General features: G+C 52.9%; 2 protein-coding genes across 2 annotated transcripts in view; one reads left to right on the top strand and one right to left on the bottom strand.

Annotated features, from left to right (window-relative positions):
* Positions 1–6,535, top strand: part of DNAH17 (dynein axonemal heavy chain 17) — a 33,527-nt gene extending 26,992 nt beyond the window's left edge. Inside the window, exons 70-81 of the mRNA XM_032706743.1 lie at positions 33–155; positions 303–496; positions 612–760; positions 890–1,017; positions 1,279–1,506; positions 2,030–2,221; positions 2,810–2,989; positions 3,311–3,493; positions 4,177–4,359; positions 4,567–4,710; positions 5,230–5,455; positions 6,183–6,535. Of these exons, the coding sequence (XP_032562634.1) occupies positions 33–155; positions 303–496; positions 612–760; positions 890–1,017; positions 1,279–1,506; positions 2,030–2,221; positions 2,810–2,989; positions 3,311–3,493; positions 4,177–4,359; positions 4,567–4,710; positions 5,230–5,455; positions 6,183–6,430 (2,178 nt within the window). The 3' untranslated portion in view covers positions 6,431–6,535. The remainder of the gene's footprint in view (positions 1–32; positions 156–302; positions 497–611; positions 761–889; positions 1,018–1,278; positions 1,507–2,029; positions 2,222–2,809; positions 2,990–3,310; positions 3,494–4,176; positions 4,360–4,566; positions 4,711–5,229; positions 5,456–6,182) is intronic.
* Positions 5,956–22,034, bottom strand: PGS1 (phosphatidylglycerophosphate synthase 1). Its single transcript, XM_032706746.1, has 10 exons — positions 21,887–22,034; positions 18,057–18,246; positions 17,634–17,711; positions 16,653–16,752; positions 15,784–15,973; positions 15,329–15,507; positions 13,903–14,436; positions 10,290–10,438; positions 8,100–8,242; positions 5,956–6,364 (listed from the first exon to the last, which is right to left on the bottom strand). Exons 1-9 carry the CDS (start codon positions 22,030–22,032, stop codon positions 8,123–8,125), a joined length of 1,686 nt encoding a protein of 561 aa, XP_032562637.1. The 5' UTR covers positions 22,033–22,034; the 3' UTR covers positions 5,956–6,364; positions 8,100–8,122.
* Between the last annotated feature and the right edge of the window lie 364 nt (positions 22,035–22,398).

Raw genomic sequence — 22,398 nt, forward strand, 5'->3', positions numbered from 1 at the left:
GGTGGCTGTGATGCTGCACTCCCAACTTCCAGGTCCTGACCATCAAGAAAGAAGTGAACCCAGCAGAGCTGGACTTTCTCCTGCGCTTCCCTTCCAAGGCTGGTGTCACATCTCCCGTGGACTTCCTGCAGACCCAGGGCTGGGGTGCTGTCAAGGTGGGTCCGTGAGGTCGCCTGCAGTGCCAAGGCAATGCCAGCACAGCCCCTGGCACAGGGTCACCTGGGGTCCAGGGTCACCTGCATGGGTTCCCTGAGGAACCCAGAGCCCAGGAATGATTTAGTCCTTCTCTGTGGAACCTGAAGGCTCTCTCAGACATGGAAGAGTTCAGGAACCTGGACAGTGACATAGAGAACTCGGCAAAGCGATGGAAAAGGTTTGTGGAGATGGAGGCACCAGAAAAGGAGGCGCTCCCCATGGACTGGAAGAACAAGTCGGCCCTGCAGAAGCTGTGTGTGCTGCGGTGCCTGCGCCCCGACAGGATGACCTATGCCATCAAGTGAGCTGGTGCCCAGCACAGGGCCCTCCTGCAAGAGCCCTGCATTGTCATCATGCCAGCTGTGCCCAGCAACTGCATCTCTTCTGACTCACTGGATGGTTCTATTTTTTTGTAGGAAATTTGTGGAAGAGAAGATGGGGAGGAAGTATGTGGAAGGAAGGAGCATTGACCTCTCTGAGGTGTACAAGGAGAGCAGCCCCTCCACACCCCTGTTTTTCATCCTCTCCCCTGGCGTGGATCCGCTGAAGGATGTGGAGGCGCTGGGTGAGCCACTCCCACCTCAGGCTGGCACCAGCCCCAACAGCCACGAGCTGGTGCGGGGCCAAGCGGCTGGAACTGCACAACCCCAGCTCAGTGCCCATACCGATAATTCCAGCGTACACTCCCTCCCAGGCACGAGGCTGAACTTCACCATCGACAATGGGAAGATCCACAACGTGTCACTGGGGCAGGGCCAGGAGGTTGTGGCAGAACAGGCCATGGAGGTGGCTGCTGAGCAGGGCCACTGGGTCATCCTACAGGTGGGTGGGGGGCACTGTGGTGCACCACGAGCACAGCTCTGACGGCAGCTGGGCACACCGGGGCACCCAGCCCTGCCAGCATCCAGTCACACAGTACATGGTCACCCCACTGGTGATGGCAGTGACACTGCTGGGGCCAGCTGGGTGTATCCAGCCCAAGTGGTGTCCTGTCATGCTGCACCTTCTCCCTGTGGAGCAACAGTAGGAATTTGGCGCGGGGGGGAGGTGAGATTCATGAGGTACAGGCTGTTCCTGTTGCAGAACATCCATCTGGTGGCCCGGTGGCTGGACACACTGGACAAGCTGGTGGAGCAGCACAGCACGGACAGCCACCCCGACTACCGGCTGTTCATGAGCGCCGAGCCGGCCCCCAGCCCCGAGTCGCACATCATCCCACAGGGGCTGCTGGAAAACTCCATCAAAATCACCAGCGAGCCGCCGACCGGCATGCGGGCCAACCTGCACAGGGCCCTCGACCTCTTCTCACAGGTACCCCCCGCACCACCCCCTGCCCTTCCACAGCTGCTCCTCGGGACCGTTCAGGCCAGTGTGCCTGGCTCATCCCCTCCCAGGGTTCCACAGGCTGAGCATCTTTGGGGGGTGTCACTGCAGCCAGAAACACTGCACCCCAAACCAGCTTCCCCCGGGACATCCTCCTGTAGTGCCCAGAGCCCCCATTCGCCAGGGTAACCAGAGCTGCCTGAGGGCTCCTGACACAAGGAAGTGCCAGGTTGCCAATGCCTTTCCTGAGACTTAACCTAGAGCTGCTGCAGTTTTAGCATGAACAAGATGCCTCAGCTGTCAGCAGGGCATTGGGGTGTGTCGTCCTAATTCTTCCGTAAACAAATGAGTGCAAAAATTACCAACTAGCAAAGCATTAAAATACAATTTTATGCCTTTTTTTTTTTTCTAATAAACACCTTCAGTTCTCTTCTGCCAATTAATGTTCTTAACTAGAGGGGCATCTGATAGCTATATTCACCTGCAACCCCCCATCACTGTTCCCCCACAGGAAACACTGGAGCAGTGCAGCAAAGAGACTGAGTTCAGGTGCATCCTGTTTGCACTCTGCTACTTCCACGCAGCGGTGGCCGAGCGGCGCAGGTTTGGCACCCAGGGCTGGAACAGGCCCTACCCCTTCAATAGCGGCGACCTGACCGTCTCCGTTAATGTCCTGCACAACTACCTGGAGGCCAATGCCAAGGTGAGGGATGACAAGGTGACCACTCTACACACAGCACACACTGCAACAATCGGCCTTTCTCAGAACCTTCACCAGTTTGCAGCACAAACACTGTTGCATGAAGAAGCCCAGGGCTGGCAGCAGCTCCTCCTCTGGTCCCCACACACTCAGGCAGGGGAAGGGGCTGAGTCCTTGGCCCCACTGAGCTGAGTAGAAAAAGGCATCAGGCACCAGCTGGGAGAAGTGCCTGGCCTGACCTGTGCCTTGGTGCTTGCTGCCCGGAGAAGGAAGGTGTGGTGAGCAGGGCTGAAGTCTCGCCCTTAGACCTACCCTTGCAGACACAATCGGTGCTGGTTGGAGTAAAGATGGGATGATGGGATTCAAAGCACAGACAGCTGTGTCCATGAGATGGGGAGAAATCTGTGGGTGAACAAGAGACACTCCAGATGAGATCCTGTTCACTGTCCCTGAGCCTCTGTGGGCCCAGGGACTGTCACCTCCCTGCACACTGGACAGGTCAATCCCAGAGCCGTCACTCTGCGGCCCTGCTGCTGCATGGGGGACTCCCGGGGAGCTGCACAGGAGTTCCAGCTCAAGCCTTTCCCACAGGTACCATGGGATGATCTCCGGTACCTCTTTGGTGAGATCATGTATGGAGGGCACATCACTGACGACTGGGACCGCCGGCTGTGCCGCACGTACCTGAGCGAGTATGTCCAGCCGGAGATGCTGGAAGGGGAGGTGTTCTTGGCTCCGGGGTTTCCAGTCCCTCCCCGCTTGGATTACCAGGTAAGAAAGACAAACACTGCAATTTGCTATGGAAAACCCCTGCTCTGGATAAATGCACACGAGTCCAAGTTCCCCCACGTTCACTAAGGGGGATGTAGGGAAAGAAAGTGTCAATCCCCTGGAACTAGGATTGCTGTAAAAATAATTCCTGTGGCTGGGGCAGGAGGGTGAGACATGAGTGAAAAAAAAATAGCCTCCATGAGCACAGGCAGGTGCTGCAAAGGGCCCCTGAGGGCAGTGATGGGTTTTCAAGGCTGCAGGGAAGTTTGGGCTCCTTTGCCTGTACCTGCTGAGCTAACACTGGCCCTGCCCCACACTCAGGACTACCACCAGTACGTCGATGACAACCTGCCAGGCGAGAGCCCCCACCTGTACGGGCTGCACCCCAACGCAGAGATGGGCTTCCTGACCGTCACCTCAGACAGGCTCTTCCGCACGGTCCTGGAACTGCAGCCCAAGGAATCTGAGGCTGGTGGAGGCGCAGGTGGCTCCCGGGAGGAACAGGCAAGTCAAGTCCTGTCTCTTTACAGCAGAAATTAATTGAGGTTTATTTTTAATCTGTGGTTATTTTTATTATGGAGAAAAAAACCCCTCTTAATGGTGACAGCTGAGAGGCCAGGGGGTGGGGGACAGATGCAGGCACAGGAACAACAGAGAGAGCAGGACTCATAACAATCAGGAAGGGGTGGTAGAAGGAGGTGATTCCAGCCCAGCTGTGCTGAGACTGTCAGCCTGGGGACGGGGGCACATACGGCAGCGGCAGCGCAGTCAGGAAGGTCCTGCTCTGATGGGATTGAGATGCACCACTGGCAACATGTGGCTTATGTGGGGCTTCTCAGCAGGTGGAGAGAGCTGAGGAACCTCCATTCATGATGGCAACTACTAAAAATACAAATTTAAAATATAAAATAAAATTTAAAAAAAAAAAAGGCTTCTTCCTGACTGCCTGGACCTTACATGTTTCACAGTCTTCATGGCCTCAGCTCTGACTTCCTTGGCTATCAAAAAAGAGCTACAGCTTTTAAAGAGCCAAGAGCAGTTAGAAACAGAATGGAGCATTAGTAACAGAGGAGGCAGCACAGGGAAACACCAAGGCAGAAAAAGAAAAAAATCTTACCAACCTAATTAACCATAAACCTGCAGCATTTTTCCCTGGGTAAGAGCAGTTTATGGCATTCTCATTCCAGGTGAAGTCAGTCCTGGATGAGATCCTTGGGCAGCTGCCAGAGCCGTTCAATATGGAGGAGCTGATGGCAAAGGCAAAGGAAAAGACTCCGTACACGGTCGTTGCCCTCCAGGAATGTGAGAGGATGAACATCCTGACCAATGAGATGAGGCGCTCGCTGAAGGAGCTGGACCTGGGACTGCAGGTATGGAGCAGGCAGCTGCCTGGATCATTTCCCAGGATTTCCAAAGCACTGTGTGCCCTTGCTGGAGCTCTTACCCGTAGCACTGTGGTGGGTGTGGCCAGGTGGCCTCAGACTCCTGCTCCCTCCAGTCTGAGCCCAAGCACATCCCTCTGCCTGTCCCACCACTGGCTGCAGGTGCCACTGCTCAGGCTTTCCTCTTTTTCAAAGGGAGAGCTGACAATTACATCAGAGATGGAAGAGCTGGCAAATGCTCTCTTCTATGACAGCATTCCAGAATCCTGGACACGTCACGCTTATCCCTCCCTCCTCAGCTTGGGAACCTGGTATGCGGACCTGCTCGTGCGGATCAGGGTGAGCAGAGCTCATGTGATGAACTCAGTCAGAGCTCAGGGCGTGAGTGGGTACTGCTGACACCACAACTCTCCCCACCAGTGCACTGGTTTATTGCTAACTGGTTTATTTCTCAGTATCACTTCAAGCAGCCTGAAGTACCTGAAAGGGGCTGTTCCCCCAGGGATGAGAGCACAAATCTGACCAGGGTTCCCATTACAGTACATCACTGTAGCAAAAGAGCATCAGCTCCCCCATCACAACTCTGGGTGGCCCAGAAAAAAAAATATTTAATAAAACTGGCTTTGTTAAAAAATAACAGTGGTATTTCCTGCACTGCAAATTCAGCTTCATTGCTGCAGGGGGGAATCTGCTGTTTATTCATCCCACACCACCTCCACCAGTCCCCTACTCTGCAAGATTACCTGAAGCTCGGGTTAGGCAATGAAGCATCAGCTCTATCACACTGTTCCTGGTGCAGTGTCCTGCAGTTCACAGCCCACCCTCCACCCTGAAGGACTCTGCTGCTTTATTTTCCAGGAACTGGAAGTCTGGGCAACAGACTTTGTGCTGCCTGCAACAGTGTGGCTGGCAGGATTCTTCAACCCCCAGTCCTTCCTCACAGCCATCATGCAGTCCACAGCCAGGAAAAAGCAGTGGCCACTGGATAAGATGTGTCTGGCAACAGATGTGACCAAGAAAACCCGTGAGGACATAACATTTCCACCTAGAGAAGGCTCCTATGTGCACGGGCTGTTCATGGAAGGTAAAACCTGCATCTTTGAGATGTTTCAGACATGGAGCAGGCCCAGCTCAGCCCTTCTCCCTCCTGCAGCAGAGCAGGTGTTGGCACTTTCTGGCTGATCTGCCCTGCCCGGCTCTGGCAGTGGGTCGGAGTGCAGAGCCCTGGCTCCAGCCTTAGACGCCAGGTGAGGGCAGCACTGCCCGGATCACGCAGCCTTTACAAACCAGAAACTCGTGTTTTGGCCACTCAGGCTGCAGCTCGTGAGCCCCAAGGCTGGGGTGGTTGGAGCCACAGGGCTCTAATGATTAAATATGTCACACTCTTATTTGATGTACAAGTAAGACAAATCGGAAAACTCAAACCTATAATAATTACTGCTGAAATGAAGGGGAAGGAGGCAGTTCAGCAGAGGAGCTGAGGGGTCCGCTTGGACAAGAGCACAGAGCACACAGGACAGTGTGTGGTAGATCCCACCACGGCCAGTTCACCTTTAGCTTTGCAATTCCCATGCAAAGCCGTGCTGAAGGGAGGGGTGGGGACAGAATTTATTCAGACATCCCACACACAGTAAGGCAAATGCAGTCCTGGGTCACAGTGAGTTGAGGACACGTCAGCCCTAACCACTACTGAGCCACTCTACCCCCCCTTCATCCTCCAGCTCCCACCCCTCAGTAGTTGTGAACAAAGCCCCTGCAGTGAGAAGCCCGGGGCAGCTGTGAGGGTCACCCAAGGCGCTGTCACGTTGCAGGTGCGCGCTGGGACGTCGCCTCGGGGTCGATCGCTGACGCGCTGCTGAAGGAGCTGACGCCCACCATGCCGGTGATCTTGCTCAGAGCCATCCCCGTGGACCGCGTGGACACCACCAACATCTATGAATGTCCCGTCTATAAGACACGGATGCGAGGGCCCACCTACGTCTGGACCTTCAACCTGAAGACAAAAGAAAAAGCTGCCAAGTGGGTCCTGGCTGGTGTGGCTCTGCTCCTAGAGGCCTGAATTTTAATGTCAATGGAAAACAGCAAATGCTTTTACTTGTAAAAGCCTCCAAGTTGTGTAATTCAGAACCATTTTAGCAAAGTATCAATAAAACCAGTGCTGGCAGCGCTGCCGTGAGGACCCTGCTCTTGCAGCACACGGGGTTCTCAGGGCGGATACTGGTTTTCCACTGGTGGTTTCTGACGCGGCGCTGGTGGGGAGCCAGACCACCGTGGGAAGCCAAACGGAACAGCTGCACACAAGCGGCCGACTCCTTTCCCTCTCCTGGCTCTCTGTCTTCCCACAGCTCTTTGTGTGATGGCTCAGTGCAAACTGAGCAGAAACTCCTCACGCCCCGGGCACAGAGCACGAGTCTGGCTGGAGCAGACAGGAGAAGAAAGGTGCAGGTTTAGCCCAGTTCACCCACGCTCCACCTCCACAGCCCAGAGAAGGTCCAGCTGAAAACAGGTCACTCTCTGAGGTACATTATTTCTATTTCTAGGGTACAGAACCTACTCTGTCCTTTCTTTACAACAAATCATTTGTATCAGCAGTAACACACGTTAGGGCCAAGGCCTGTCCCTTTAGCATAAATCAATTCACCAAAATCCCACCCTGTGAAATATTTAAACAATTAGTACTAAAATACAGTTGCCTAAAGCTTCCCTCCCAGCTCATGGTCAGAGAAGCCCAAAGGGCAGGCACAGAGAGCTGCTCGTTTCTTTATAGAGCAGCAGCATTTATTATCAGTTACCACCGAGCTTCACACTTACCATCAGCCTTTCTTAGGAGCCAGAAATTCTGTTTGTGGCACTATCAGATCAGAATCCCCTGCACATACCCCAGCAGTGACAGAGAGCAGGCCCAGCCTGCGCTCTCACATGTTTTTACCTGGCTTCCAACCACTTTCTTTTCAGGATGTTAAGGTTCGAGCCTCCCATTTTCAGTAAGTAACATCCTAAACCCACATGAGCACCAAAGTCTTCTTCTGCCCCTCCACAACTCCTGAAAGACACTTGTAACATATCTGAATGTAAAGGAGTCAGGCACACTCCCCAAGGGGGAGGCCCCAGTTAGGTGAGTAAAAGGGATGTGGGAACACGCAGCATCCTGGGCACACACACCAGTGCCAACTGCTTAGGAACAGTCCAAGAGCCATGTCCTGAAGCTCAGAAGGGCTCGAGTCACGGGGCAGTCAAAGAGCCAGGAAACCCAGGATACCACAAAGCAGAAAAGCAAAACCAACCACCCTTGTTAACCAACACCTACAGGGGCAAAGCAAAGCTCTGACTGGACACAGTGACAAAACATTTTAGGTATTCCAGCAACGTTTTCTATTGGCTGGTCAAGATAAAACAAACACAGTCCTTCTCCACAAAACTCTGAAAGGGACATTTCAGAAATGGGAGTTTTATTTCCATGCATGGAAAATACCCCTGTATGGGTCATGGGAAATAACCCTGTATTGGTTCTCTGTCAGTGACCCTTCCAGAAGTTTTAGTAAATGAAACTCAATCTGGACCTCAGCACATCCCAATCCATGGCAGTCAGTATCTCAGAGGAAATGAGGTGCCTGGTTTTCCCCACATCATCTGTGTGTCCATTGTCTCTTTCTTCCACGTAACAAAGCACTACAGCTATTCACTGCAGTCAGTGCAATATAAATTCCCCATAATGGCAGCAAACTCACCCAAAGCAGCAGCTTTTCTTCTTTCAAAAGAAATTCTTGATCAGAGGTGTCACCAGCTTCACCCACAGCTTCACATAACGATTTGGCTGCTCAAACGTTGACGTTGAGACCACACCTGAGCAGAGGTAAAGCTGTTCCTGCTCCTAAACAGGGAAAGAAACATCATCGCAGTAAATCTCAAGTGTTGAATTATATAACGGTCTTTAAGAGAAGTGAATTCTCATGCAGAGCTGGCCAGGGATCCTGCCAAAAGGCTGCATCATTTCTCCTCAAGAATTAGCAATTTAAACTCTACAGAGAGCAAGGGCAGAGGGTTTTGCCTTTTTGTGCCTCACACTTGCAAGAGCTGAGCTTCAGTTTCAAAAAACTCCTCAATCCCTGGCTGTAATTGCCAGAAGAGGAAACCTCACCCAAACCTCCCGGGACCGGCTTACGCGGCTCTTTCTAGACACAGCTCAGGCGCCGCGTTTTCAGATGAATGTGCAGTCGTGATCTCAGCTAAATTACCAGAAACACTTGGGCCCCCGCAGCGTGTACCCGACTGCTGAGGGAGGAAATGAACCACCCTGCTGATAACACATGCTCACAGCACATGAGAGCAGCGCTTTGATCACAGGTGAGCGGGTTTGTTAGCGCAGCCAGTCAGGTTTCGGGACCTGCTGGCAAACAAGGAGCAGAACAGGTCCTGGAAGTCTGTTCATCGTCTTTTTTCATTAGTGAAGCTGTCACAAACAGCAGAAAATACTCTGCACTACTTAAATTCAGGGTGCAACAGGTAAGCAGGAACCAAGTACTGTAAAGTAACACCAAAAAGATGAACCAACAACAGAAGGAAGACATTCATGTGCTAATTCACCCTAATTTTAGAGCCTCAAATGCTCCAAGAGCTATAGTCAGCCCTGCTGTGCAGATTCTGCTCCATGGCCACGCAATACAGTGAGGACTGAGCTGGAGGCAAGGCCAGTTCCCTGAATCAAGCTCAGTCCATTCAGAGGAGCATCCAGACACCCAGACCGCTCACATTTCTTCCCAAATCTCAGCACGCATTTTTAAAATGGAACTAAATGTTACACAGACAAAGTGATTTCATGGCAGCATCCCAGGAATGGATTAAGTCTTCTAAAAAAGACCACAGAAAGTAAACACCCAGCCCATCTCAGAATCAGCTTCCAGCAATCGGGAATGGTTTAAAGCCCTTTGAATGAGATCACTGCAGCCCTGTGTGAGAAAATTCCTTTGTGTCACATTTCCATTGATTCTCCCCTTCCATTAGAAACAAGCAGAGGCAAGATATGAACTGAAATATTCAAGCAACTCTTCCAGTAATAGAATCGTTTTTGATTAGATACACTCTGACTCATCCTGGGGAAGAGCCCTGATGCAAGAGGGCAATTCCCATTGATCTTGCAGACAACTCTGCCAGGACCTGCCTCACAGAGTGCATTTCTGAGGTCCCCAAGTCACACAGAGGCACCAAATCGATCTCCTTTGTTGCAGAGCACTACAGGAGAAACAACTTGGGACAGACAGTTCTAGCAGAAGATTCGGAGTCAAGACAGTTAGAGAACCAGGCAGGATTTGGAGCAGGACCAGAACTGCTGAGCACTCCAAGCTGCCTAATTAAACCAAAAACAGCACAGAAAAACCCTGGGACACTGAACATCAAACCAGTGAAAAATTATTGTGTCAATATTATATAATGTCATATTATTATTCAAGATATGAATTATGTCATAGAACTTCATGGGCAACCCAACCAGCTCAGAAATCCTCTTCTAGTCCAAGCTCAGCTGTTCCAAAGGCCTGGCCTCATTACCTCAGAGCACAGCACAGCCTTGGCAATGCCCAAATGTTGGGATTAAGGCCCAGAAGGTGCAGTGTGGTCAGTTAGCAGAGGAGCCAGCAGGCTCTCTGAATGCTCTCTGCACATCCAGCCCCAAGCACTCCCGGTATCCAAGGTCACTGGGGACACACATTCCTTCCTGTTACGGCCTCACTTCCCAGCACTGGGCACTCACAGCAGGCAGCTCATCAATAGTCACTTCACTGACAGCTCCTCAGGACTCCTCATGCTCCAGCAGCTTTTGAGTTATTGTAGCTGGATGTTTTTATTGCCACTGCGTCATCAGCATTCCCTGTGTGACCCAGAAGCACAACATCCCCGTTGCCTCCCCAGAATCCACTGCTTACCTGATGGAGCTGCTGCTGCAAGGCTTTATTCTCTGTCACTATCGCAACCTGGGCTTCCAAGTCACGATGAACTGATCGATACCCAAAATTCGGAGAGCCGATCAGGGTCAGGCAGGGCAGGTCACTCCCTGCCAGGTACAGCCAGAGGCCTGTGGGAAAAATGAGAGGAGAGGCAGCGTGGCAGCCTGAGGGGACAGCCAAGGTGGGCTCACACTGTCCCTTCACTCAGAAGGAATTAAACCCATTAAACGTGGATTATAGATTCTGTACAGGACCCCGAGAGCATCAGGCAGCCCAGCAGAGCCCACAGGGCCGTGACACTGCATGTTACTCATGGGGTGCCAAGGCACGGCCCAAACCCTGCCCCTCGGAGTGCCCTGACCAGGGGTGCAGCACCCTCAGAGAACCCCAAGGACACACCGTCCCAAAACAACTCAGGACAAGTCCCTGTCACTGCATTAGAGGCTGTTTTGCACCATGGCAAATCTCAGAAACACTGAAAGAAGACAAACAGTTTTTCAGTGAAGGAACCAGCCTCAGAGCCCCAGGTCTGTCCAGCCTGTCCCAGAGACCAACCACCTTCATGGGACTGTGACATGACCCTGCTCTGACAGGTGAATTCACATGAAATAGAGACTCAGAAGACAAGTGCAAATTATTTCACCACCTCACTTCCTGAGGAGCCACCGGGGATGAGACGAGACTCTTGCCAGGGCACCTGGTCCCTGCAGCCACTCACCATCACAGCTCCCACAGCTCTGCCCGCACAGGGAGCAGTCGGGACACAGCCCAGGATAGATTTTCAAGGCAAAGATGGAAACAACACATTATTCTCAAACACAGCACTGCAGCAGGGCAGGAAGGAACAGCCACAGGAGAGCCGGGACTGCTGCCAAGAAGAGGCTGCATGGCCACTCTGTGCACAAATGGAGCCGGGAAGCATTTGCTCTCCTCAGCACAGCCCTGGGTGGGTCCTTGGTAGAGGCTTATCCCCATGGCCAGTCACAAACTGCAACAAAGAACCCGTAGCATAAAAACCGCCTCAGCCTTAAAATAGCAGCAAGTTTCCTAACTCAGCCCCAGAGCAGTTCCAAGAATGCCTTGAGTAAGACGCTGCCGATTCACCGCCAGTTCCTGTAACCTCCTCCCCGCCCCCACAGCACACACTCACAGAGCTGGCACTGCCCTAAGGCCACAGCACCCCCGGCCCCATGGGCTCACCCCACCACAGAGGGGCCAGAGAGCCCATTGTGGGCTCCAGGAGCCACAGGGAAGCACTCGTGTGGCACAGAGATTTGGCATGTTCTGTCACCAAACAGGACCCTACCAGGAGCTGTTTGGTGCCTGACCAGCTGCTGGCCGGACCTCTGCCCAGGCAGTAGCCACAATGAACAGGTTCCTCGCCTTCCCAAGTGTCCTGTGGCACTGTTTTTATGGCCACCTGGCAGGATCTGCTCAAACAGTGACTCACCTTTCCAGAAAGGGGAAGTGCAGCTTCCCAGCACCACTCAATAGCAGTAACAGGGTTTATCTCTCAGCACGGAGCCACTTGTCCAGCACTCTGCCACCAGCACTTGCCTGGAAGAGACCCTGAACCCAAGGGACATACTCATGTCACTCACACCACCATACCTGGGAACACAGCAGAGCACAGGTAGGCTTCAGGGTGTCACAGCAGGACAGGTGCTGGCAGTCCTGCTCACACGTGCACCATGGCTCTGCAGTGCTCTGCTCCACCTGCACGGTGCTGTCCCACCTGTGCTGAGCTCTGCTCCACCTGCACTGCACTGCTACACCTGCACAGCACCGAACACACCCAGGACAGTCATCCCTGAGGACAGACATCCCTGGGGACACACCATTTGATGCTGTGTGTGCAGATATAAATGCTTTAAGGGGAGCGGGAGGGGTAAATGCTTTAAGGGGAGCGGGAGGGGTAAATGCTTTAAGGGGAGCGGGAGGAGTCTGCAGCACAGCTACAGTGTTTAAGGTACAGTAGCCAGATCCTGTGGGAGACTAAAGGTTGCCTCAGCCCATAGAGAAAGCACCAATGGGCACTACTGGCTGCTGGGGATCTCATGTCCTCGGCCAGAAGCCAGGTTCTATGTGCTCCATGTACACCTGCTCTTCATATCTCCAAGGTTTCTCCCTTCCTTCTTCCAGCCTTGTCCTCTCTGCCACACACACCATGTGACTCCTGCAGAAGGAAACCCAGTGAATAAAGCATGTGCCAAGTGCAGAGCATGCCAGAGAAGGAGCTACACACTGATCCTTCCAGCACTCTGAAGAGGAATGAAAACACAAAGCAAATGTCTCCAACTGTCCCCCTGCCAGGCACTGGAGCCGCTGAACTCCAAACCCTGCATCCCCCTCCCAGCAAATACCACACAGCAGAGAGAGCCCAAAGCACTACCCCAGGAGGCACTGCTGGCCCAAACAGGACCAATGGCCACACGCACTTTGGTAGCTGAGAAAAGCAGCCCATGCTTCCGAGCTCAGTCCATGCCAAATCACATCCCACCGGCAGTCAGCGATGCCCAGCAAACACGGAACCTGCGAACCACAGGTCGCTCAAACAAGTGCTTCCTGGAGGATATGGGACACCCCAGTCAGGCAGGCAGACACCTCCCTTGGGCTGCCCTGCCTGAGACAAGGGTTTCCTTGTGCTGAGTTCCCAACAGCACTGAGGAGCACGACACCCTGAGATCTGTTTGTGGTTTCAACACAGAGGCAGCCGGTAACACCTGTGGATTTTCAAGTCAGAAGAAGGCCAACTCAGCAGCTTTCCCTCCCCACCACCTCTGAGCCTTCCTCTGAGTATCCATGTGGGAAGCAGGGAGATAGAGGCATTCTCAAAACCATTAAGAGTTGCTCTCCAAAAGACGAACCTCTCCAATGACAGCCTGTGAGAGCTGGGCACACTGTATCCATAAGGAATGTGGGGTTTCCTACAGAAGACCCCAAGGACAGCATTCATTAACTCACTGCATCTGTTAGTCCATGTTCCTTCCTCAGCCCCTTCCCCTCTGGTTGCCCTGACTCTCAGATGCACTCTCTGCAGTTCCTCACACACCACATCCCCTGTGTGCCATGCACAGGAGCTGCAACAAATCCCCCAGACCTGCTGCCAAGGGAACACGGTGGCCAGGACTGCTGGGGTGGTCCCAGGAGCAGCTCCCCTCCTGCCCCTGTCCCAGATCCTGCTCCAGGGTCCCCAGCAGAGCCTGCACTTCTGACTGCTGAAACCAGACCAAGGGACATGAGAAACTGCACCACAGCCCTGACTGCATCATGAACGCATCCAAATGCTTCCTTTTCTTTGCACCATGTTTCCCATCCAGGCAGTGCCTCAGTGCCACCACCGGGACAGCTCTTGCATCATCCCTGGGACTGTATCAAACCAGAAATCCAGAGGCAAGGCGTGACTGCACAGTTGTCCCCCCAGCAATCCAAACCCTCCAGGTTTACGCAAGCAAGTTGTTCGGACCTTGGAGGAGCGTTTTGAAGGTTAAGCCCAGACTGGCACCCAGCCAGCCCCTCGCTCCTTGCACAATCCAAACACGCAGCTCTCACACACCTCTGAGTAAGTCCCCTTGGGATAAGGACATCTTACCTTTGGCATGGAATGTCCACCCAGCACGGGAGTACTCCTGCAGCTGCACCCTCTCCTGCTGCTGCAGGTAGCAGACCTCGCTGTAAAACTGGTGTTCAATATAAACGTAGGCAGCAGGGATGGCACCTGCCACCCCCTTGGCACCAAAAAACCCATTGACCTCTGGCGAGGCCAGGAGGATCCGGTACTCAGCCCTCGTGCCCAGGATGAGGTCCATGTAGGCCTGAGTCAGGTTGAAGTAGCCAGTGGTGAGGTATATCCTGGCATCCCGCTCAGCCTCGGTCAGCAGTGTCTCTGTGACCATCTCATCTATTTGAATACCAAAAGGTTTCATTTGGATCAAGGGATAGATCCAGGTGTCAGGTTCTGGTTTCAGACCCCCAGATGCTTGAGAGCCTTGCTGGGATAACAGAGAGCTGCCTGGATGGCTGCTGTGGAAAGTCTTTGCATGAAGGAGCTCTTGCCGTGTCCGGGCAGAGTTGATGACCTCCATGACCCTCCGGTTGGCAATCTCGCAGTAAGCCACCTTGTCTCCTGCAGGAAAACCCCGAGAGATGGTGTCTGAGACCGACAGGCACAGAGCTATGTGTCACCTATTACATACCAGGAAAAATACTGACAGGACACCTATACAGGAACAAACAGGAGCCAAAACAGAGCGGACATGACTTTCTGGTCTGAGGCCCAAACCAGCTGTTTCAAGGTTGGCAGAGCTACGTCACAGAAGAGAAATATTCAGCAACTGGCAGCAGCCTGAAAAATCCTCTGAGGAAGGAAAGGATCAGGACAAGGCTAAACTGGCAACAAAGAATGAGTTGGAACACACAAAGAACCCCCCGCCCCCAGACTAAGCTTACATCACCCAGCAGTGCAAGGCCAGGACAAAACCTGATGACGCAATCAGCCTGGCACATCGATGCCCTTCTCTGCCCACTTCTACGCTTGTTCCCGGTCTTCCTGATCCAATTCCCATTTGATTCCAGGAACAGAGTCTACTACAAAACATTAACTGCCAACAATAGCACCACATTCATGAACCGCTCAGAACACACACACCCAGAACACCCGAAACTGCAGCCGCTAATATCAGAAAAACCTCTCGGGGAATTGAAGTTCTTGTTTAAGGCCAAAAGCAGCACATTTAAGAGGAAGCACTGAGACAGTTGCAGAGCTACTTCTGCATGCCCTGCCAGATTAGCCTGTGATAGCCACTGTGCTGGGAAAACTCTGACAGACCCAGTCTTGAAACTTGAGCAATTTTGATTTTAATACTGGATGGCACAAAACAGGAAACCCCACAATTTGAACAATGGTCAGGCACCCAGAAATTCCCAAGTGGATGGAGTTCAAGGCATCCTTAAACCCCAGCTGTCACTTCCTTCCTCTGGATACCATCACTCAACCAGGTGAGACAGCTCTCTCCTACCTTGGTATGGGTGTACCATCCCCTCCATCATCTGGACTGTATCATCCCTCTGCAACTGCAGGGACACGTCTCCAATTGCGTCCACGAGCTCCGTGAAGAAGTCTGCGATCTCTGGAGAGTCCTGCAGCAGGACATAGCGGTCCTGCCGATTGGTGAAGTACAGATCACTCAGGTTTGCGCTGAAGAGAAAGGGAAGAGCTGAGTTCAGAGTATGGGCACAGGATCCTCAACCCCCAGCCCAGGCTACAAGAGATCTTTCTTTTTTTCCTTTAAGAAAAACTCTCTTTCATCTGAGAATCTCATACAAAAGAGCTGCAGTTGCTCTCCCATCTCAGAAAAGCAGTAATAGGATCACGGTGGAAAGTCCAGATGTTCAGACAACTCTGGCAGCACAGACACCCTGCCCAAATCCCAGCAAAAGGAACCATGCCAAGGCTGGAGGCAGCAGGACTCACCCGCTCAGGATCACGTTGTCATCAAAGAGATACACCTTGATGTGCTGCAGCCCAATGGTCTCATTGAAACGCTCTGGAATCAGGAGCCGGAGAAGTCCACGCAAGTTTGGGGTGTGGAAGAGGGACACACGGACTTTCTCGGGAAATCGCTGCAGCAACGGGATCAGCATTGTCCGAGAATTCTTCCTGCCTGGGAGAGAAGGGGAGTTTCACACAAGGATCACACAGATGGGACACATCATGGCACAGCTCCATGTCACAGTTACAGGGTGAGCACCCACCCCATTCCATCCTATCTGCTGGCATCCTATCACTGGTTTTCCCTTTTTTGGGTTTTTTTTCCAAATCACTTTCATTTGCACTGCGTCAATATTGAAAGCAACATCCAGAACTGTAAGTTCATGGATGAATGGGCCTTGGAATCAGTCACAGAGCAGGTCTGACACCTTTCAAGCTTCTTAATCAAGCCTCACCAGCACTGGTAACACATCTGCAAGAGTCACCACAGAGGTTCCTGATTCGCTGTGCCGCTTCCAACAATTCCAACAAATCCCACTCTCCTTTCAAAATGAAAATGTTAGTGAGCATGATATAAGGGCAAATGCACTGAGAAGTGAACCAAGCAAGAACGCATAAGTTGCCCAGAGCAGTTTGGCCCTTCTTACTCCTACCACCTATTTTTGAAGAAAAGCAGTTCAGCTTGAAGATTTTCTGGGAATGTGCAGCTCTGGAATGCAAAAGGCAAATACTGAAAGGTGCATGATTTAAGCAAGTATGTCCAATTGGCCAAGACAGCCTCTATGAAAAAAACAGTTCCTCCAGCCTAACAGTAAAATCAGGCTCTGATAAAAGCGAAGCACAGTTCCTACCCCGGGAGCCCCTGGTGTAGTCCAGGAGAATGGAAACTCTGAGGTCAGGCGAGCCTTTTGCTTGCAGAGATTTCTCCAGCGTTTCTTCTAAGCAATCCACCTGCAGAGAGAGTTCTCTCCTCATTACAAAAGCAAATAAAGCTTTGCAAGAGAAGTGCTCAGCAGCAGGAGGCTGTGGCCAGGACAGCTCCCACGCCCTGGTGTGAGTCCTTCCTTCTTGTGCCAAACACAGTCAGTTCAGCCTTTGCCTCTGCCAGCCTGGCAGCTTCAGCAGCCTAAAGCCACAGATCAAAGGGCCTCAGTTTTACATGCCCACATTCTTCAGGTCTCCCAAGAGCAATTAACATTAGCAGAAAAAATCCCAACATCATTCCTAAATCACAGATTTGTATCACCAAAGACAAACCTTGGTAGGAGTTCACTGAAGAGGCCATTTTATTCTTTAACTACAAGGCTGTTTTTCACATGCAAATTCAAATCCTGTGTGCAAGCCCAGACAAAGCTGGGCACAAATTCTGTGCAGGCTCCATCCACCTTTACCCTGCCAGAGAATTTGCATCCTAACACCAGAACCTGACCAAGGCCAGGCTTCTCCCTAAAGCCCTTGGCAATAATGATTTGTTTCCAGAGGGAAGAATGGAAAAGGCAAAGCCGACCTCAGTCTCAAATGCAGAAAGACAATCCTGAATCTGTGTTCTGCACCTGGAGCACCAAACACAACACTCTACACCTACAGCTTGAATCACGTTCAAGAAAATGCCAGGGAAGAACAGATTCCTATGATGCAGGTTCTGCAAAGCCCCCTGAGCACTACGAACACCGGGTCGGTCCCCTCTGACAGGCCCAGGCTCACCATCCCCTGAGGAAGTGCAGCAGTTCCCTGGCTCTGTACCAGGTCTAAACCAGAAATGCCTAGTGCCTCCCTTCCACATCCCTCCCCTGCACTCCCTTCCTGCCCTTCCCAAACCCCTCCACACTCACCAGCTCCTGCTCAAGGAGCCCTGTTCCCAGGTACAGTGAGGCCATCACCACCCGCTGCTTGGCTGCTTTGATCTGCACCTGGGAGTAGCAGAAAACAAGTTCAGTTTCCCGCTGGGTCCCGAGGAGCCATCGGCCCAGCAGTGCCCCAGGAGGATCCTTCAGCCGCATCTCCACACTGGCTCTCTGGCCTCGAGGGAGGAAAGGGTGACACAGGGATAGGGATGACACAGGGGGCTCTGCAGAGCCATAGCAGCACCATTGCTGCATCCAAAAATTCAAGGAAGAAATCAGTGCTTTCTAGGAAACTGAGGAACTCATTCCCTGCAGCTAAAACTATTCCATAAAAAGAGCAGTTACCAGGCAGCAGCTGCAACACTGGGACTGTATCAAAACCATTCCCATAACTTGGAGTCCACACCTTACCTTCAGGAGTTCATAGAATTCTGCAGGGGATGAAAGCACCTTGACGTGTGAGCTGGAGATCCCAAACTCTGGGACCAGATTCCCAATCCACTGGAACCTGTGTGCTCCTTCTGGACAGAGCGAACACGGTGGGGCTGTGATCACTGGAACGGGAGGGGTGAGCAGTGGGGCTAGAAGGAGCCATGATGACCTGTGGAAATAAAGATGGAGAAATTCTTTATGGTGGAGGCTTTGCTTCCCACAAAGCCTCCAAGGAGGTAAAGAAAGAGCCGCAGTCAGGGTCAATACGTGGCAGGGATCCACAGTGGCAAGAATGCCCTTCCCTTTCCATAATCCCAGCTGGATCACCAAAGCCAAATGCAGAAACAGAAACACAGGCAAAAGATGGCAGAACAAATCCGAACATCACCAACTCTTTCCCCAAGCTGGCAGGGAGATGAGGAGAAACAACTCCTTCTTCAGGACAACATGGGAGAGGAAGGAGGCCGGGAGCTGCAGAAACTGAGGGTGTCTGGTGGTGCAGCAGTGGTACCACCTGTACCTGTCATCAGCCACTTGTGAATCACCTCCATTACACATGCATCAGCTTGGCCATGGCCAGCACTCCCCTCATGTCCAGCTTCATTCCCAGCTGGGCTGAGGTTGTTCCTGTTTCAGGTAAAGACGTTTAAAGATCACACTGCTCTAAAGAATAAAATGCCTCAATCCCTCAGTTTTATCCAAAAATAGATCTGCAGCACACAAGATGCCCCAGTGCAAGCCCCAGTAAAGGCAGGGCAGTCACACCTCAAGAATGACCCACCAAAGGAGCAAGTGCATCACAGCAGTAACACACCAAGAACCACCACAGGGATCCATCCCTCTTCATCAATGCTGCCAGCATTCTGCACAGATACAGAAGAGGATCACGACTTCCCTTGCAAACCTCACAAAACTGTGAGGGAAACAGCAGGAAGCTCATTCTTCAAAAAGACACTTCAGAACAAATTTAATTCTCTTTAAATCACTTCAGGAAAAAACCAGCTTGCTGCCAGCGTCACACTGGAGGTGACAGGAAGCAAGTGGCAACTTCTTCTCTCCAGAGGTTTTGCGCATGCAAATTCATCCAGTCATACAATAACCCCCAGCAGGACTCTGTCCACATGACAAAACCACATTTCAACACAATTAGCAGCAGCAGCTCCCATGAGATCCAGGAATCCATGAGCAAGGGACTGAACTGCATCCCCAGACCCGACAGGAACCGCTCCAGTCTGCAAACCCTGCTCGTGGGAGTCGGGCTTCTGGGGACAGAACTGGAGTGGTCGGTCTCACCCAAGGAACAGCAGGCAGCCACCATCCTGTGGCCCATCCTGATGATTCCACTGCCACCACACACCACGAAGAAACTTGATTACAACCTTTACCAGAACTTGTTACACGGAACTTTTGGGTTTTACCACAGTCCAGAGCCCAAATGACCACAGATTCCAGGAAGATGATTTCACTCATCTGGTTCATGATACAACCCTGGATCTTCACAGGATTTCCAAATACCCTTACAAGGAAACCAATTTGCAGTGGTGTTTCCTGGAAAATCCACAAGTTTGTCACTGACTATTCATCGCCACCAAAATCTGAGTCAATCTGTGCAGGAATTCCTGGGATGGGGGGTTTCAACAGATCATGTGGACTGGGCTTGGCCTGCACACCCAGATGTGACACAGATCACCAGCACAAGCTGTAAAAAACAATGCAAATATCCCCTAAAAGGTGCCAAAAATATCGAAGCAGAACAGAAACACAAGAAATATCATTTTTCAGACACATTCTCTTCAGTCTCTACAGAACCTGAGTAGGACCTTTGCTCATGTCACATCTCACAGGCCACAAACAGGGAGCAGATTCCCACTGCTCCATCATCACAAGGCAGCACAGCACACAGAACTACAGGGATTCACACTGGATCCAGAAATACAGGTTTTTAAAATGCACCAAATGCTTGGCCCACAGAGCAGTGGCACAGTCAGGTTCTAACCTGGTCCCGTGGGTCACAAACAACATCCTCTGGAATTATTCCCAGTGAGGAAGCAGTGGCAAATTTTATGTATTTTACAATAAAAATCAACAGAGATGATATTGTCCTCATTATGCCACTGGCCAATCCAATTACACTTCCAGAAGCCAGACCAGCAACCAAGCAGACACTTTCCAGAAATATGATTCCCAGAAGCCACCTTCTGGCAAGGACTGTTGGAATTGCGAGTCCGACTGCACCTGCCTCCCTGCCCATGGCCTGGGGCAGCTCTGGGGCAGCTGTGGAGCAGCTCTGGGGCAGCTCTGGGGCAGCTCTGGGGCAGCTCTGGGGCAGCTCTGGGGCAGCTCTGGGGCAGCTCTGGGGGCAGCTCTGGGGCAGCTCTGGGGGCAGCTCTGGGGGCAGCTCTGGGGGCAGCTCTGGGGGCAGCTCTGGGGGCAGCAGGCAGCAGCGGGCTGTGCTTGCAGCATTTGGGCTCTAATTGGAGCATTTGGAGGAACATCAACCTGCAGCACCAGCACTACTTTTGTGCTTCTGAAGGTTTGAGCCTTCAGATTAATTCTTTGTAGTTCAATTGATCCCCACTAATTCCATCCTCCAGATTTTTTTGTACCTACAGAATTTACAGTGTGTCTACACTGTTCGATCTTTTAACCCAATACTGAAATTTACACCTTATTCAGCATTGAGACTACTCTCTGCTAGAATTATCAGATAAATCTGTATTTTGCTCCAGCCACAGAACCACTGGCACAGCAACCAGCTCCCAAAGCAGCAGCTTCTACCCGCTGGTGACTGACATCAGCTCAGTACCCAACTACCACCAACCCCTCCAACCACGCACACACGTAACATTATGAAGAAATCATCAAAATTCCACACTGTGACAAACCAGGTTTCAGAGGAACAAAAAATGGGGCAGGGGGAGCCCTTCCCATCCCTACTCCACATCACTGAGGAAACTGAAAAGAGAAAACGGAACCAAAACGAACCACCTCACATCACTTCTGCATAAAAAGCTGAGCCTAAAAAGAAATGAGGGGTTTTCTGGTGTGTGTTCCATTTTTAAAGATGTGGGTTTGGTACAGACACCCACAATGGAGCTGAAACTCTTATTCACTGTCAAACCTCATCTGCAGAGCCAGAGGTGAAGTGAAACTGTGGGACACGACATTGTCCTTTCACCCACGCACACGGGGAGATCTACACTGCTGCTCTTTGAACTCAGTGGTCGCTTTCCAGGGCTCAGTCTCATTTATCTATGCTAAAAATACTGATGAGACCAAGAGAGAGGTGTGGAAAGAATTTCCTTGGCTTAACCAAGAACACAGAGCATACTGATGACCCATCTCCTCCACCACCGTGGTGACACTGCCGGGCAGAGTGTCCCCTGACCCTCACCCCTCTCCGCCTGGCACAGCCCCGGCACAACCGGGACCGACACCTCTTCTCGGCCCCTTTCCGCGTCTCGCCCTCCCCGACCCCCTCGGCCCGCGCGGGTTGTGCTGCACCTGTGACAGTCGAGGGGAGCCTGGCCCTGGACAGCGTCCGAGCGACAAGAAAACAGGGAATGACGGGGAAACGAAGCTCAGCTGTTGCCCTAAGGGCGATCGGACAGCGGGGGGGGCTAAAGCGGGCTGCGGAGCAGAGCCGGACCCGACTCCGGGCAGGTGGAGCCAGGCCGCCCCTTTCCCCATCCGCAGCGCTTCCAAGGGGCTCGGCCGGACCAGAAAGGCGAAGCGGCGAGCGGGGGAGCCCCGGTAACGCGACACCTCCCGGCCCTGGGGGCAGCCGGCGGGGCCCGGCCGGTCCTTACCTGCGGGCGCGGCGGTCGCGGCCGCGGGAGAGGCGGTCAGAGAGGCGGCCGAGCAGCGCGGCCAGGCCGAGGCGGCCGCGGGGCAGCCAGGCCGGGGGCAGCCAGGCCGAGAGCCGCCGCCACAGCGCCGCGCCGCCCGCCGCCATCACCCGCGCCTTCCGCTTCCGCGCTGCCATGGCGACACCGCCTTCCGCTTCCGCCGCCTCGCCGCGCCCGCCCCGCCCGAGCCCGGCCCGCGGCTGCGGGGGGACCCGGCCCAGGCACGGGGCCAGGAGGGGCCGGGAGGCGCTCGGAAAGGGCTTGGTGTCCGGCCGGGCCGGGCCGAGGCTCCCCTGGTCCCCGCATACGTGGGACGGGCTCACGCACGGCCCGATCCGTGTCACCCCCAGGTCTCCCTTCTCCTCCCCCCGGGGCGAGCTCTGACCGGGCCGAGAGGCTCCGAAAGGACGGACACGACTCCTGCCCGCGACGGAACCGGCGCTCGCCGCCCCTCGGGACGGTGGCGGAGGGGA

The sequence above is a fragment of the Chiroxiphia lanceolata genome, chromosome 19 (genome assembly GCF_009829145.1).
Source record: "Chiroxiphia lanceolata isolate bChiLan1 chromosome 19, bChiLan1.pri, whole genome shotgun sequence".
Taxonomy (NCBI): Eukaryota; Metazoa; Chordata; class Aves; order Passeriformes; family Pipridae; genus Chiroxiphia; species Chiroxiphia lanceolata.

Bases quoted from the DNA above. Each gene is read 5' to 3' on its own strand.
- PGS1 (XM_032706746.1), bottom strand. From the start codon at position 22,032: ATGGCGGCGGGCGGCGCGGCGCTGTGGCGGCGGCTCTCGGCCTGGCTG. The intron at 18,247-21,886 runs GTAAGGACCGGC...TTATTTCCACAG, and splicing joins CGCGACCGCCGCGCCCGCAG to GTCATCATGGCTCCTTCTAG. The intron at 10,439-13,902 runs GTAAGATGTCCT...TTTTTCCCACAG, and splicing joins GTGGACATTCCATGCCAAAG to GCCTCTGGCTGTACCTGGCA.